We start from the raw sequence: 16,205 nt of genomic DNA on the forward strand, positions 1-16,205 counted from the left end.
ATAAAAAATTTAAAAAGTATATTAAGTATAACAAAATTATTAGGAAGTGCCGTTTAGCATTAAAAAAACAGAGTAGGGTAAAACACTGTGTTAATCTTAGAAGAGATAGGGTAAAGCTAGTCCAACAATTAAAAACCTGTTCTCTTGAGCTAGAACATTGCCAAGTTTCTCATGACTTAGACATAAAACAGTTGCATGAACAATTAATTGTGAAAGAAAATTTACTATCTGATATTTTCAGGAAATATGAGGAATCTCAACATGAACTGAGTATGCGCTTGTTGCAGGCTGGTAAGCTAGTGGATCTGGTGAAATACAGTGCAGAGAGATATGAGTCACTAACTAATAATCTTTCCTGTACCCGTGCTCACCCAATCCCAATCCCCGAACCCCGGCCTGTTACTACATTACTAGACCCTCTTCATACTGTTCCAATCATTCACAACACTAAGCAACACAAGTCAGTCTTATTTACAGATAAATTTGGTAAAGGTTTAGGCTCATATATTCAACACTCACTCCCACAAGAACATAATGTAACTAGTTATTGCTACCCAAACCTACACTTCAACAACATAATAAACAAGATAGTAAATACACAGTTTGATGCTAACACTACACTAGTTCTTTTGATAGGCAACAGTCTTGATGTAATTAAAAGTGACATTGCTTATGGTATCAACACCTTATTAAAACTAAATTTAAAAAACATAATGATTTGTGCACTTCCATATTCTGACTGTTTTTCTGACACTCAAAATAGTTATGTTCATACTCTGAACAATTTTATATACACATTGACATGTTGTCATAGGGACAAACTATTATTCTTTGACACTAACAAGTTTGTTAGTGAATTTCATTTGAGTAGGGAAAGCATGTTTTTCCCTAATAAATATAAAGATAATATAGCTACATTGATAGCATATAATATAAACATTGTCATAGCCAACAATATGACAAAATGTAGGATAAGCGACGAGCCAGTATTGACTAGTTATTCTAACAATACTGTGATTGATTGTTTAAACTAGATTCTAAGACAATAGAAAAGCGTAGCGATAACCTCATCCTATTTCATCAGAATGTAAACCGTTTTTCTGGCAAAATATTAGACATTGAACTTTTAACTGATAAGTTTTCTATAGATATATTATGTCTTTGTGAGACATGGCTCAAGCCTGAGAAAATGTTATTTAATATCAATAATTTCAAGGTTGCTAGTGTATTTAATAGGGTAACTGCAGAGGGTGGGGGTACATTGATATTGTGTAAAAATAACTTAAAATTTAAGGATAGAAGCGACATCACTTCGTGCTCTGTTAATCGCCTGTGCGAGGTAGCATGTGCAGAAATAGGAAGTCATTTATTCTTATGTGTATATAGACCACCAGCAAGTAACTTTTCATTATTTATTACAAATATGGAGGAAATACTTAGGAAGATTTTTAAGTCAAATAAACTAGTTTTCATTTGCGGTGACTTTAACATAGATATATCTTCTGAATCTTCTGATAAATATCAACTGTTATCTCTATTTCAATCTTTTAATTTAAAACATTTGTTTAATGAACCCACTAGAATTACACCATCTTCAAGTTCATGTTTAGACAATATTTTTACAAATTGTGTGGTTCAGCATTCTTCCATTATTGCTGGTGTGAGATCGGATCACTTGGGGCAGCTTGTTAGCTTTCCTGCTAATAGAAACACTCCGTCAAACATAGTAATAAAATACAGACAATTAACAGACAGAACCTTAGAAACCTTTAAAAATAATGTTGTCAATAAATTATGCAGTAGTTTTAAATCAGAGGACTCGAATACTAAATTTAATAAGTTATTTAACACACTTTGTCTAGAATTTAATAAATCATGTCCTATTAAGAAACTAAAAATCGACAATAAATTAAAATTCAACGAATGGTGTACAAAAGGGATTAGGATAAGCAGAGATGTATTGTATAACCTGTATCGAGAAAAATCAATGACATCTGATAAATCTTTTCATGATCATGTACGGAACTACTCTAAGGTATTCAAAAGTGTATGTATTCTTGCAAAGTCTAAATCAATTAGTGACAGAATAACTAAATCGGATAATAAAATAAAAACCGTTTGGAAAATAATAAATGCGGAAACGGGTCAAATTAAAGTCCGGGATACTGAACTATCGTTAACGATTAATGATGCAACTGTGTCGGATAATGTGCAGGTTGCTAACGCGTTTGATAATTTTTTCTCTAATGTACCAGTAGAGGTTACTAAATCACTTAACTCGTCCTCTACACTTGCAGAGTCATTACTAAAACAAAATTTTACTAAAGAAGTACCGGATTTCGGATTCCATTACATAACTTTTAATACAGTAAAAAAAGCTTTCAAAAACCTTAATTTAAAAAAAACGGAAGACTTATGGGGCATCTCTGTTAAAGCCCTGAGCTCCGTGATTGACAATATTGCACCAAAACTCAGTCAAATATTTAACTCGTGTATAGATGAAGGCACCTTTCCTGATTTGATGAAACACAGTAAGGTCATTCCAATATTTAAGTCAGGTTGTAAGAAAAATCCGTCAAACTACAGACCCATTTCTATTCTCCCGGCTCTAAGTAAAATATTTGAAAGGATCATGCTTGATCAGATGTTAAACCATTTCAACTTAAACGATATACTGCACGACCGTCAATTCGGCTTTACAAAGGGTAGGTCCACTACGGACGCAAGTGCGCGGTTAGTCACTCAGATTTTGGAAGCCTGGGAGAGTTCGCAGGATGCCGTCGGTATATTCTGTGATCTCTCCAAGGCGTTTGATTGTGTGGACCACGATACACTAATTTCTAAGCTGAGACACTACGGCATTCGTGGAAAATCTCTTGAACTTGTCCGGTCTTATTTATCTAACAGACAGCAAAAAGTGGATGTCTGCGGCTCAACATCTTCGGGGACAGTTGTAAAAATGGGCGTGCCTCAAGGCTCTATACTGGGTCCATTTCTGTTCCTAGCTTATATAAATGACCTTCCATTTGTGTTGTCTGATATTTCGGATGTTATTTTGTTTGCGGATGACACTTCCCTTGTTTTTAAAGTTAAGCGTAAGAACCCCAATGTTAGTCACATTAATGAAAGCCTAGAAATTCTCTCCAAATGGTTCGCAGCCAACAATTTATTATTAAACGCTTCCAAGACTAAATGTCTTAAGTTCTGTTTGCCTAACGTCACTGCGGTTGAAACAAATATAATGCTCGATAACAGCAAATTAGAGTTAATTAACAGCACAGTATTTCTGGGCATTACCATTGACAGTAAATTGCAATGGGGTCCCCATATATCCTCCCTATCAGGGCGACTTGGTTCTGCTGCTTTTGCAGTCAGAAAATCAGACAACTGACCGATATAGCTACGGCCAGGCTTGTATACTTCGCCTATTTCCATTGCGTGATGTCATATGGCATTCTGCTATGGGGCAGCGGCTGATGTCCAATCAATTTTCGTTTTGCAAAAGGGCGATCCGAGCGATCTATGGCATGGGCTCTCGCGAATCTCTTAGAGAATTCTTTAAGGAAATTAATATACTTACATTACCTTCCTTGTATATTTTGAAAATATTATGTTTGTTCGCAAAACATCCATAAATTCACAGTTAAAAGTGACATTCACCAGATAAATACACGTAACAAACACAAATTAGTGGTTCCCAAGTTTAGGCTAACAAAAACAAATAAGTCGTTCTTAGGGAATTGTGTACGTTTTTATAACAAGCTACCTAAATGTATCCTTGATCTCACGGATAAAAGTTTAAGAATGTAGTTAAAACATTTTGATTAAAAGGCGTATTATAAAATTCAGGATTACATTAATGACAGTGATGCCTGGCGCTAAATTAATATTGTTTTTTCTTTTTCTCTGCACATGTGGCTTCCCCGGCGACCACGGGCACGGGAGTGCCTCCGCCCAGACCAGCCAAGCCCAAGCCAGCAAGACCCCAAATTGCATTGTATAATAACTTGGTTACCCAATATATTTTTTCTTAGAATTGTATAAATTATTTTTCCAGTAAAGATTGCACTAAAATTATTTTGTATAATTTATTAATACATTTTTAGCTCAATTTGGATTGTATAACATTCTCAGGACTAGATAGAAAACTGTATGTCTGTAATTATTCTTATTTTCTTTTAAAAAGAGTGTCCATGGAGTTTCTTGCCGGTTCTTCTCCATGAGACCAACTCTTTGGAACCGTGCACCTAACTTTGACGTTTCGAAAGAGCTTTCATAGGCCTATTTGAAATAAAAAATTTTGAGTTTGAGTTTGAGTTTGTGTAAGACAAATTGATATAATTTTAGCATTCGGTATTTTGAGTAGATATAATTAAAGTTACCAGTTCCAGCAAATAAGAGGACTATTTAAAGTGCTCTTGTACGTCTAACGAGCTAAGTAAGGTCACCCACCCACGAAATGACCGAAACTAACGCAGCTTAACCTCAAACCGTCCAGGAGAGTTATTATTATAGCCAGTAGGCCCTCAAAACGTAACAATAATTAATTGCTTCAAAATTCCCATCCGTACTCGAAGCATGATAATTAGATTACATAATTCACTAGTTACAAGCGTAATGTACTTCATAGTAATTGCGTGGTATTTACGGTAACACGCGCACAGATACATCGCCATGATGAACGACGTATTCACACAATTTGCTACGCCGCCATTTTTTTTTGACCTTTTTATGTAACAAAAACTTTAATTTAATAGATAAGTTCAGATTTAACGGGTCATTAAACTTCAGTTAGGGGAAAGATAATGTGCTTTTTTTGCTGTTGTAATTTTGGTTTCTAAGATGAGTAATAAGTAGGGATACATACAGAGTTATTGTCCATGTGAAAGTTTACAAATTATCTTTCATTGTTTTCACATTTCTCATAGCATTACATATAATAATGGAAATTATATAATATGATTAATGATTCGAAATCACTGCACAAAATATAGTGAACTAGTTTTAGCGCCATTCACCCTACTGGTAGGAAAGTTGTCGGCTTTCCACACGCGTACAGTTGTACCGAGTTGCCAGCAGTTCGCCATATTGATTCCGTGTATAAATTCCACGCAAGTGCACACAATAAGTACGTCGGTGCCGCCTGCATCTAGTTCTCGGTTCTTTGTTCTGCGAATTGACTTTATACTTGTTCTTCTAGGGAAGTACATTTGCATAGTGCATATGGCCTAAAATTGAGAATTTTACAAAAAAATAGTCCTTCATAATGTTCTGCAAAAAGGAAAGAGTGCAAATAGTACCTATAGTCTGTCATATGCAGTTTTACTAAAGTAATCTTCATCATCATCATCATCATCAGCCTATCGCAGTCCACTGCTGGACATAGGCCTCTCCAAGTGCACGCCACTGTAATAAAAGTAATCTTAGAGATGTTCTATTGGTGCTAAGTGTGTTGGAAACTATGTTTTCTACCAATGACTTGACCGATTACAAATAAAAGTCGCAAAAAAAACTAAATAAACGTACATATGTACCTATACAGGTACTTTTTTATTAGTTTGAAAAATTAATTAAGTACACGAAATTATCTTATGATAAAAGAACCTTTATATCTCCTTCAAATAAGATGGCGTATAGTCACTGCATAGAAAAACAAACAAATGACAACAGCATGTGTCCATTAAAAGTGTAGACAAATGGCTTAACGTTTATTGTTGCAACTGCGGTGACTAGACGTTTGGCTTTACGAGTGCGTTGAACATGTGACCATAGGCTTTAGTCTTTATAGCCTACAGAAGTAAAAACTTCTTAAATTGCTATATGGCGAAAATTATTAACGAAAGGATGGTTTTGCTTTCTGCCTCTTAATAAAGTGCCATCTATAGTAATAAACACGCATTGTACTATCATTACGTTTATTAAAACCTGAATTGTAATAGTATTTGTCGAAGGATCATAATAAAATATGTTCACTCTAAAATACAAAAAAATAGGTGGTTCCCGATATCGAGAATAATGGTCACGTTATAGGTGGTAAATGCGTCAGAGACAGAAACCTGAAACCAGTCAAGGAGTACCGTCTATTTAATTAATGGAAGAATATCAAAAACATGAATAACAATAAACTTATTTTTGTTTATTTTAATAAAAATTAAAAAGCATCCTTTACTATGTCAGGTTTTGATAAAGTACAGGTGTATCTTTTCCAAGTGATCAACTCTTTGACTCAACAATAAATTATTAATTGTCTGCTCCTTAACATTAAGTATTTTCACCTTTGACTTGGAATTTGACTTTGTTAGCATCCAGCGGTCAGGTTGATCGCAATAATTTATTTACAATATCAGCTTGGCTTTTTTATAATAAATTATTAACTTGATAAAGTTGAGATGGTATTTTATCGATTAAGATCGTGGCCAAAAGATATAGACCAACTAATTGATTTTTTTATCAGTCTCAAGAGTTTATTTCAGTGCATTCGTGAGCCTATTAAAACTTAACGATATAACTATGAAATTTTCAGACAGATCACACTAAAATTCACTCCAGATTAATTCAATAACGGTTCTTCAAAATCCATCCAGAGTTCTGGTCGTAGTTTTCTGTGGGAGCTGAGATAAAGTCCTTGGCAGTCAGTCGCAGTGATGGGCACAGCCCCGGGACGGACGAAGTTCCCGGGAGTGCTAAATCAAGTGTCGTGGCGCAAATCGCGCCGGTCACATTTGGCGTAATCACGGGGTAATTGTCTAAGTTTGCGCACAAGTTGGTGACGGACTCCGGGACTCGCGTGCTACCTGCCAGCTTTTGTTTAAATGTTGTTTTTGTACGAGTTCTAGGTTCTATGGGTGTTGGATAAAAACATTAAATTACCAACTTTATAAGTTACCAGGTTAGACTAGTCTAATTTTAGAAGTTCAATTACATTCCACATTTATTGAGTTTGCCTCCTCTTAGCTCTCACATGTAGCCTTCAACTAAACATCACAATAGAACAAATAATAAGTACTTCTAGTTATTGTTACAACAATGAGTCTACAAAGTTATTGTGTGTGATTACGATAATTCTAGAAAAATACTCGAAGCCTACATTTCGATAACAACATCTAGGTTTTTGAGTAATGATATAAAAGTCTTGATTCAGTCTGAAACCAAGAAATTGTGTTTTAATGCTAATAAAGCAAATTAAAGGAAATGTGTAGGTTCTGTTCAGGCTCGTAATTTGTGAAATAGTTTCAGCTGGAATTTGGAATTCCTAGTGTTAGCAAATGACTAGTAATTTTGGTCAGATTACAATCTATAAGTATGTAGAACGTTATGGTTTTCTCTGCAATTTGGTTTGTACCGACAGTTGTACAACCGTCGTGATGATAGATAAGAATATATACCAAAAATAAGACAATTTTATTACTTCGTTAAGTTTTGCCAAGGTTATCATAATCCTTACGTATAGTATAATTTATGTGAATTATTTACATACGATAACGACTCCAACAACTGCCGTAAATTATTCACAAATGCTAAACACGTTTGAAAGATTTTCTTTTGTTCTGTGAAAGAAGTTAATATAGTTTGTAAAACAGAAAATAACCTTATAACGTAATTACTTTTGACAACTCCTACTAGCGTAAATACTTTACTATGGTTAATTTAACTTAATGATTTGCTAATTTGCAACATTCATTGTGCTATAATTAGAAGGAAACTTATCATAAAGGATGTAGCTATATTACAAGACTATTACTTGCAGTTAAACCAATCACTGTTAACAATAAGCTTTTAAAATCAAATAAATTGTTTTTCTTTACATTTAATTGCTTGAACAAAAACTCGTAAATGGAAATATAATTGATTCAGGGTTATAAACTTCCGTACCTACACTAATTGTGTATCGCTTATAGGTCGCCGTTGAACAATAGGCCTGAAATTACAGGAAACGTAACTAAAGGTTAGGGACACACAATTTACTAGGCAAACGATACAATTTATTGCAATTAATTGAAAAGGTATACTCATCTTAATACTTACTAAATATGTACTAATAATACAATTAAGTCGTATCTGTGTTCTCATCTTCCTGTTACATGGGAGATCTGTATGGTTCATATCCTGTAATGTGATTGTGTTCCTTAGATTTTTGATAAAAAAATAATTTCTGTAACATGCCAAAACGTCACCTTTTGCTCATGCAAACATATCAGCAAAAAATATCGTCTACATCATACAAAGTTATCTTGACAATTCGTACAGAAGTGAGCACAGCATACTATGTGACCACACAGTTCTGTGCCCCGCAAGACAAACTCTCTGGCGGCGTAGATACGGCGCTAATGTCTGTTTGTGCCAACTTCGAGACCTTCGGGTGGCCACACTGTTGCGGCCGCCAGGCAGGACAGTCTCTGCACATTATTATGGTGTAGATAAAACTTTTTGCTGTAGTTTCTTTGGAATTGTTGCTCGAAGTGTTGATACTATGTTTAATATGATTATAGATAGTTCAACTCAGATTTGCGCGCGGCCCTATGTGTGCGTCGGCTTGTAAATATACAACTTTCATTCGTGTGACAGTGACGTCGTCCGAGCATGACGTGTTCTCATCGCTTTTTGTTATGGGTACAGTCGTTTACGAAAATGTCTAGTTCTTCACGGAGAAAATGTTTTAAGGAGTCAGGTAGCGTTTCAAAAAAATGAAACAACATTCAAAGCTTTTTATTATTAAATTTTACAGTTTATCATTATTTTCTCATACGGCTTTTCAAATTGACATTGACAGTATCTAAGAAATAAATGAAGTGAAATATCTAAGATGAATTAAATACTCCTTACATATTTTCTAGCTCGGGGTACGCGGACAATAAATAAATGTGTGGACTAAGAATGTAAAAAGACCTATAATTTAGTATAATAATGGAAACAAAATGTGTGGGGAATTTAAAAAAATTATATTGCTTCGCATAATGTCGACCAAAATAAGACGGAAATAATGAAACTCATAAATGAACGTTTAAGTCAAATTGATGAAGGGATGTTGGGTAATACTTGTCGACATGTACAAAAGAAAAAAGAAGAATACTATAGACATTTTGACATGGAGTCAGAATTTATAATTAACATTGGTGAAAGTAGCGAATCCGAAAATTCATCATTTGATTTTTCAAGTAGCGATACAGAATCATTATAAATAAATAAACTAAATTACGTAATAACTGTACTTTAAACAGCCGTATACAACCCCTAAATAACTGTATTTGTACCCGACTGTAGCTCTTGTCACGCACACAAAGTCACTGTATATGTACAAGGGTTACCCACACATAGGGCCGCGCGCACGACTGAGTTGAACTTACTATAGCTTTGTTGTCGGCTGTTATTTTTTGCTGCTTTCTGTAAGTAAACAAGAAACCTCGACTTTGTTGAAAAAATTAAATAATCTATACATATAATAAATCTGTAGAAAAGTAATTTTTGTACATTGAAGAAATTGGCAAAAAAATAGCCAGCATGTTAAAGGATAACTAACAGAACCCATTTCCATCATTTTTGTCATTTTTGTCTGTTTGTCTGTTTGTCTGTTTATCTGTTTATCTGTTTGTTCGTTCGGGATTCACGTAAAATCTACGAATTCAATGCAGACAATGCTTATATACAAAAATTCTACGTAACTTGGGGTATTACTTAGTTTTTGTTTCATCGAAATCGATTCACTCTATCAAAAGATATGATTAATTTTGTGAATTCAAGATGTAAAATATTACGACACGCAATCTGTTTGTCAAAACTGTACATTTGAATGTTGTACTTATTTTAGTTGATCGGCCTATTATTAACCTTTACACAGAAAATCACACCTTCATAAGTAACTTCGGAAGAAAAAAAAAATGAAAATTGTGTTTAGCCAAGGTTAAAGTAGCTCCATCTGTGGTAATCTGTGTTAAATAAAATACATAAAATTTGTCAAAGGAGCGAGGTGGTAAATGACAATAAATTACCATACATTCTTTATAGAGGATTATTATTTCAACAGATGGAGTTGTGTATTTTCCGTAATTCACCATATTTTAACACGTAGTGTAATTTTTCGATAGACATTTCACATCAAAATCCAATTATAATTATTACCTTGATGAAAGGAAAATAACAGTTCTCAGCCAAATTTAAAACGGTGCCATCTAAATTATTTTTTGAATATTATGTCAAAAATGATGACTTTAGTATAACAATTAATTATCATTTAAAGTCATAGATGGAGTTTATATCAGGATTTTTTCATAAACATAGTTTAGCTTCTCTTCCACTAATGTGGTGGCCTTAAAACAAATTACTTTGAGTGAATAGTATTAAGTAGACCTTCATTATTTTTTTTGATGCAAAGTATGTAAACTTAATCCTAGAAGAAAGGAGGATCTGTCTCTCGCAAGCGCTGCTAAGCGTGAGGTAGGTAGGTAATGTAGGATTCTGTAGCTTTAAGAACAAGCCCAGATACAAAGTGCAGATAAGAAATGGGAGCTTTCTCGATTTAATACCATACACACGTAAAATGCTTTATGCGTCTGAAAACGTACAAATTGCGCGTCGCATACCAGAGACATGCTTACTTTCAACTTCTGATCGCAAATACACTGGTCACGATTACGAACAGTCTCAGTAAGACCCGAGCCAAGTCTAAAAAAACACCTTTTATATAAAACTACGTTTGATGTCATTCAATCACAAAGACAGAATTGTTTTCTGTTGCAAATCCTATCCACCTGTATCCTATCCTAATCCAGCATGCATTGCAGGTGTGCATTGCACAAAAACCAATGGTATCCTATTCGAGAAGTCAAAAGAGTCGACCTGCCAACGTCAGCTTCTGCGCTAAGCAAGTGTTCTTAATAGTACCATCAGAATTACATTCATCGTTGAATGAGGTGAATAAATTTTCAGAAACCACAATAACAGTAGGAGCCAAAGCATATGATCGCTTCATAGAGCTTTGATTGGCCCCAGTTGACCAAGTCAGGTCTGATTTGTTCGTTCATCAGATCTTTGAAAGTTATTCGGTGGACTTTTTTTACTTACTGTCGTCCTGTTTACGTGTGACACAAAATATGGTATATAAACGCAAGAGCGAAATTTTCCTGGTGTGCGGTAGTGACGCCCAGTATACAACACTTCTGTTTCTTTTGATTTGCTGGCTCCACCAAGAAATGACAAATTGAGAGCGTACATTTTGAAAATTTTGGCAAAACTGCAGGTTTCAAGTACGAACACATGAAGTGGACTCTCACAGATACGTACATTTTGCCTATTCGTGAACTAATGCAAACATTTCGGTGGAGTCCCGGCTTAGGCCTCCCCCACATTAGGCGTGCGCGATCCTCGGGCGTGTGAGTAGCGCGGGCGTCGCGAGCCCGCTGCATGAACGTCGCGTTTTGCTGCCCTGCGGCATTTACCTACAGCGAGGTCGCGGCGCGCACGCGCCGCTCTCCTTGACGTTTAATTGCTAAGGCGTTTAGCGGGTGGCGGGGATAGCAGGCGAAGGGGTAAGGACGCAACTCGAGCGCCGCGTCGCTTGCACTCTTCACACATGCCGCAGGGCAGCAAAACGCGACGTTCATGCAGCGTGCTCGCGACGCCCGCGCTACTCACACGCCCGATCATCGCGCACGCCTAATGTGGTAGTAGTGAAACTATCCTACCCTATGCGCCTGCTGATGATGATGACTCATTTTATCATCCATCCGGCTATTCCCCAACTATGTTGGTGTTGGCTTCCAGTCACCGAATCTGTTTGAGTACCAATATTTTGCTTGGAGCGACTACCTATCTACCTATCTTCAATCCAGTCAACTACACAAGCCGATATCCATGGTAAGACTGACAGACTTTCTGGCTTCTGATTAGTCGCAGCAGCTGCAGAAAATGTACAAATGACAGCTTTGTCAGACTCAAAGCATATCATCATCATCATCATCATCAGCCTATCGCAGTCCACTGCTGGACATAGGCCTCTCCAAGTGCACGCCACTGAGATCAAAGCATATAGACATAGATTATAACTGTTTCCTGTGAAAATTACTTACGCACCATACGTAATAATTTTCCAAATTGGCTGACTAGATCCAGAGATATTCACAACGTCACAAACTTTACTTCTTTTGTTTAGATAAATGGTCACATCCACAACACAACCTTGATCAATGAATCTATGCGACTGCTAAGTGCTAATCCTAATTATACTGTCACGTGAAAGAATGCACCTACGGGATAAGTAGTATTTTGACTATTCTATATTGCCCACGCAGACGAAGTTGCGGGCAACAGCTAGTAGCTAATAAACTGCAAAATTATGACCTAGGCTTCATCAAGTTTTAGAACTTTGAAAGCGATATTGATTCCAGGGCGATACTGAAAAATTTGAAAAACTCTACTAGAGGTATTAGGTACCTTCGTAGAATATTTGAAGCTGAGTGTACAAAGTTTTTAAAGGGAGCCATATTTTTTTTTCAGTTTTGTTTTACAATACTGTTAGTATTGTATTTTCCTGAATAACTTTTCTTTTTTAATTAAAAGTTGCATTTTAAACCCCAATTATATGCAGCAAGCTACACAGAATCTGAATGTCCTAAAATTAATGCCATCCAATTTGGTGACATTAGGTGAACTTTTTGCCTTTGTGCGGTGACCGTTCGGATCAGCATTGTTTAGCTGGCCTCTGTTCATTTATCAGTGTCCCTTTTTACTCGGTTATGTTAATTTTGAAGGGCGCTGTGTTCGTATTGTATGCCTTAGTGAGGAGAAAGTGATATGTTTGTGTGTTAGTAAAAAGCTGGGTGGTTTTATTTTGTAAGTGTTAGTGAGTATGAAGTTATTGTATTACTTGTGAAAGATAACGTTACTATTGTACTTACAATCTGGATAAGTTTATATTTGAGAAATAAAGCATACTTCTAAAGGTTGAAACAATAAAATTACTTTGCTCAAACATGTATGTTGTACCTAGTATCTATGTTATTACACATAAGGTATGATTTCAATCAATGTGTCTACGCCAGAATTTTATCAATGAAACAAAATCGCCATTTTCCCGGAATCCGGAATCCAGTTTCCATCCTAAACAAAAGCTCGTCAACATGAAATCTGTTCACGCATTAGAAACAGGTAGAAAAGTTTGCAATAAGGAAAAATACGTTCAGACGTCTCAGATACAAAGGAAATCGTTTACTCTCGCTCTGCTGGCTCGCTTCGTGTACTTTTGGTAATTCAATATACAAGTAAATCTTCATACCGTTCCTCAAATAAAACCAGCACAACATGGACCCCGTCAGAAACAGGAACTTATCTCAAGTGTACAAGACTCCTTCATTTTGTTCCATCTACCTTTGCAAGTAGCGCCACCGTCGCGGGTCAACGTATTCTGGCCAGTTTGTCTTATTGGTATATTTTTAGCGACATTGCTTGTCTTCCATATTCTATCACATCAATATAATACTCTCACACACACAGGTGAAATAGAAAGTTATGAAGTAACCGCACATCTCATAGCGTGAATTACTTTTACAAGTAAAAGTACGTACCATCATTATAAAGTCATGTCAAGTTGGTCAATCTACAGCTCGGAGAATTAATCAACTTCTTGCTTTGAATATACCTCTAATTATAGGTTTTGAGAACGTAGTAGCAAATTGAGAGTCGAGATATCTTGGAATTCTTAATGTAGAGCGATTTAATTACGTTTCTCTGAAGATCAATCTTTGGGTTAATTGAAAAAATAAAGATCGGAAGCGCAGTTTCTGCAGAAAGATAATTTATTTTGATTGTCGACGTTCATAAAGTTCAAGCAAATCATCTTGATCAGCGTTAATATGGATTTTAATTCAGTTCATACTAGAATGCTGGAATTATTCATGGAGTCGATATTTATCTGCAACTTATTGCGTTAATAAAAATTTACCTCTATCACATTACATATCTTTATGATCGATTAAATAAAGCTTTTGTGTATCAATTTTACACCGTAAAATCCCCAATCAATTTCAGCTACAACCACAAAATTGTTCGCCTTCCCACGCTCCATTTCTCCCCAACTTCATATAATAGGTAAAAACCGTAGGTTTTAGCATGAGGCACTCATGTTGCAACTTTTATTATTCATTAGAAGCAATAGCCTGGGTAATAAGACTGTTTCTATTCGCGGCGCGCCTCACAGTGTTGCCACACACGTAGCTCTCCTTATTTTAGGAGAAATTGAGTTTTGCGGTCATTTTCAAATCTTGGATGTTTTCCCTTGTGGGAGTTTTAGCGAAAAGATATTTGGGATCAAGTATTTTGGGGGTTTGCCAGTTGCAGATGTTATTTTACAGAAATAGGTAAATGTTTGGGTTAAAATAATACCTATTGCAGCTTGTACACACAACATGGTAAATAAACTTTAACCAAACAACAGTACTTAGCAGTGACAATATCAAGTCCTCAACGTCAAGTAACTGCAACAAGATAAATGCATGCACCACAATGACTTAAAGTCAAATGTCTCCAAGTGAAAGTCCAACAAAGTAAGGTGAAACAAAGTGTGCGCTGGCAACACAGTTTCCCTTATCACGATGTTTTAACGGCGTCCGAACGAAGAATGGGATCGCTATTGTAATTTGTTGGTGTTTTACCGTTTTATGGTCTCTGCTTTATTCATGGGGGTGTTATGGGCTCCCCGAGCGATCACTTCGTTAACTATGTATTGCGGACGGGCTTTTTTATTCGAAAAAACACCGTATGTTGTATTTTCAGTAGAATTAGGGCGTTGCTTGTCGTAAATCGAGGGGTGTACATGATCGACGGTAAATGGATTGCTTCTGTAATCACTTATTTGATCACCGATTTTGAGAATCATATAAGGGTTTTAAAAATTCATTGCATTTTCTTAATAATAACCTCTGATTTTGTATACGTCATTAGAGATTATGTTTATATGGTAGCATTCCTTGGTCGTTTTTATATGTCAGAAATATTTATTTCTGCGTGTGCCTCAAATAAAGTACGACTTTATCTTCAAACACAAGTAAAGCCTTATGCTATAGACTGGCTTCAAGTCCTTCAAAGCGACACAATATGCATTTACCGTCCTTCTCGTTGAAGGATCTCAACTAGCCTCGAAGGCGTTATACGATCCGAACTAGCTCAGCGTGCAAGTGAACTAAGTACAAAGGTTAAGCACAACACACAACAATTTTGTAAACTTACTTACAACTTACTACCACGGATAGGTCAGCTTGCTAATTGAAGTTTCTTGCGTCCGTAGTTCTTCACAAGTACGAGTTAAACGTTTACGAGTAAACTATGTAGTGTAGGTATAGTGGTACGGGTGGAAGAAAGTTCTTTTAGTTAACTTAGTGATAAACCGGTCTACACTTCTTGTGTTTAAGATGGGTACGTGACATTGTGGGGCTGGCAAGTTTTAAGGAGGAAATCTCTTTTGAGGTTAAAATAGGAAATTTTACTACTTAAAATATACCTGCATGTATTTAAACTTTGATAAAATATATGTAAAAGTCGTGGTGGCCTAGTGGGCAAAGAACCAACCTCTCAAGTATGAGGGCGTGGATTCGATTCCAGGTCAGGCAACCAATGCAACTTTCCTAAGTTTGTATGTAATTTCTAAGTATATCTTGGACACCAATGACTATGTTTCGGATGACACGTTAAACTGTAGATCCCGGCTGTCATTGACCATCCCTGGCAGTCGTTACGGGTAGTCAGAAGCCAGTAAGTCTGATACCAGTCTAACCAAGAGGTATTGGGTTGCCCGGGTAACTGGGTCGCTCCTTGTAAAAGCACTGGTACTCAGCTGCATCCGGTTAGACTGGAAGAATGGACTTGGAAGATGATGATGATAAAATAGAATCCACGTCCCAATACCTTTTGTGTTCAAGTTGAAAGCACCATTTTAAACATGTCACAAGTTAGGTACACTCCTTTATCGCATTGATACAATATTGAACACTAAAAATATCGGTAAAAAGATTTCATACAGCATATTTGAAAAGTAAATGCATGTCCAAGAGTCCAAAGTCTACATTAGATATCATAATATGATGTTACATAAGGTTCGAACAGTGCTGGGAGCAGACTGTACATTTCATTTCGTAACTTATGCGTGGAACGGAACGATCGGGTTCACCTCGCGACCTTATGTCCATTGACCAACTCTTAATAGTAAGTAGGCCTATTGT

At 36.1% G+C, this 16,205-nt stretch overlaps 1 protein-coding gene across 1 annotated transcript in view; it reads left to right on the forward strand.

Moving 5' to 3' along the window:
* The window catches only part of LOC135118052 (uncharacterized), a 127,303-nt gene that overhangs the window by 66,979 nt on the left and 44,119 nt on the right, over positions 1-16,205 (forward strand). Inside the window, exon 3 of the mRNA XM_064038981.1 lies at positions 288-460. Within this exon, the coding sequence (XP_063895051.1) occupies positions 288-460 (173 nt within the window). The remainder of the gene's footprint in view (positions 1-287; positions 461-16,205) is intronic.

This window comes from Helicoverpa armigera, chromosome 17 (assembly GCF_030705265.1).
Source record: "Helicoverpa armigera isolate CAAS_96S chromosome 17, ASM3070526v1, whole genome shotgun sequence".
In the NCBI taxonomy this organism is placed as follows: domain Eukaryota; kingdom Metazoa; phylum Arthropoda; class Insecta; order Lepidoptera; family Noctuidae; genus Helicoverpa; species Helicoverpa armigera.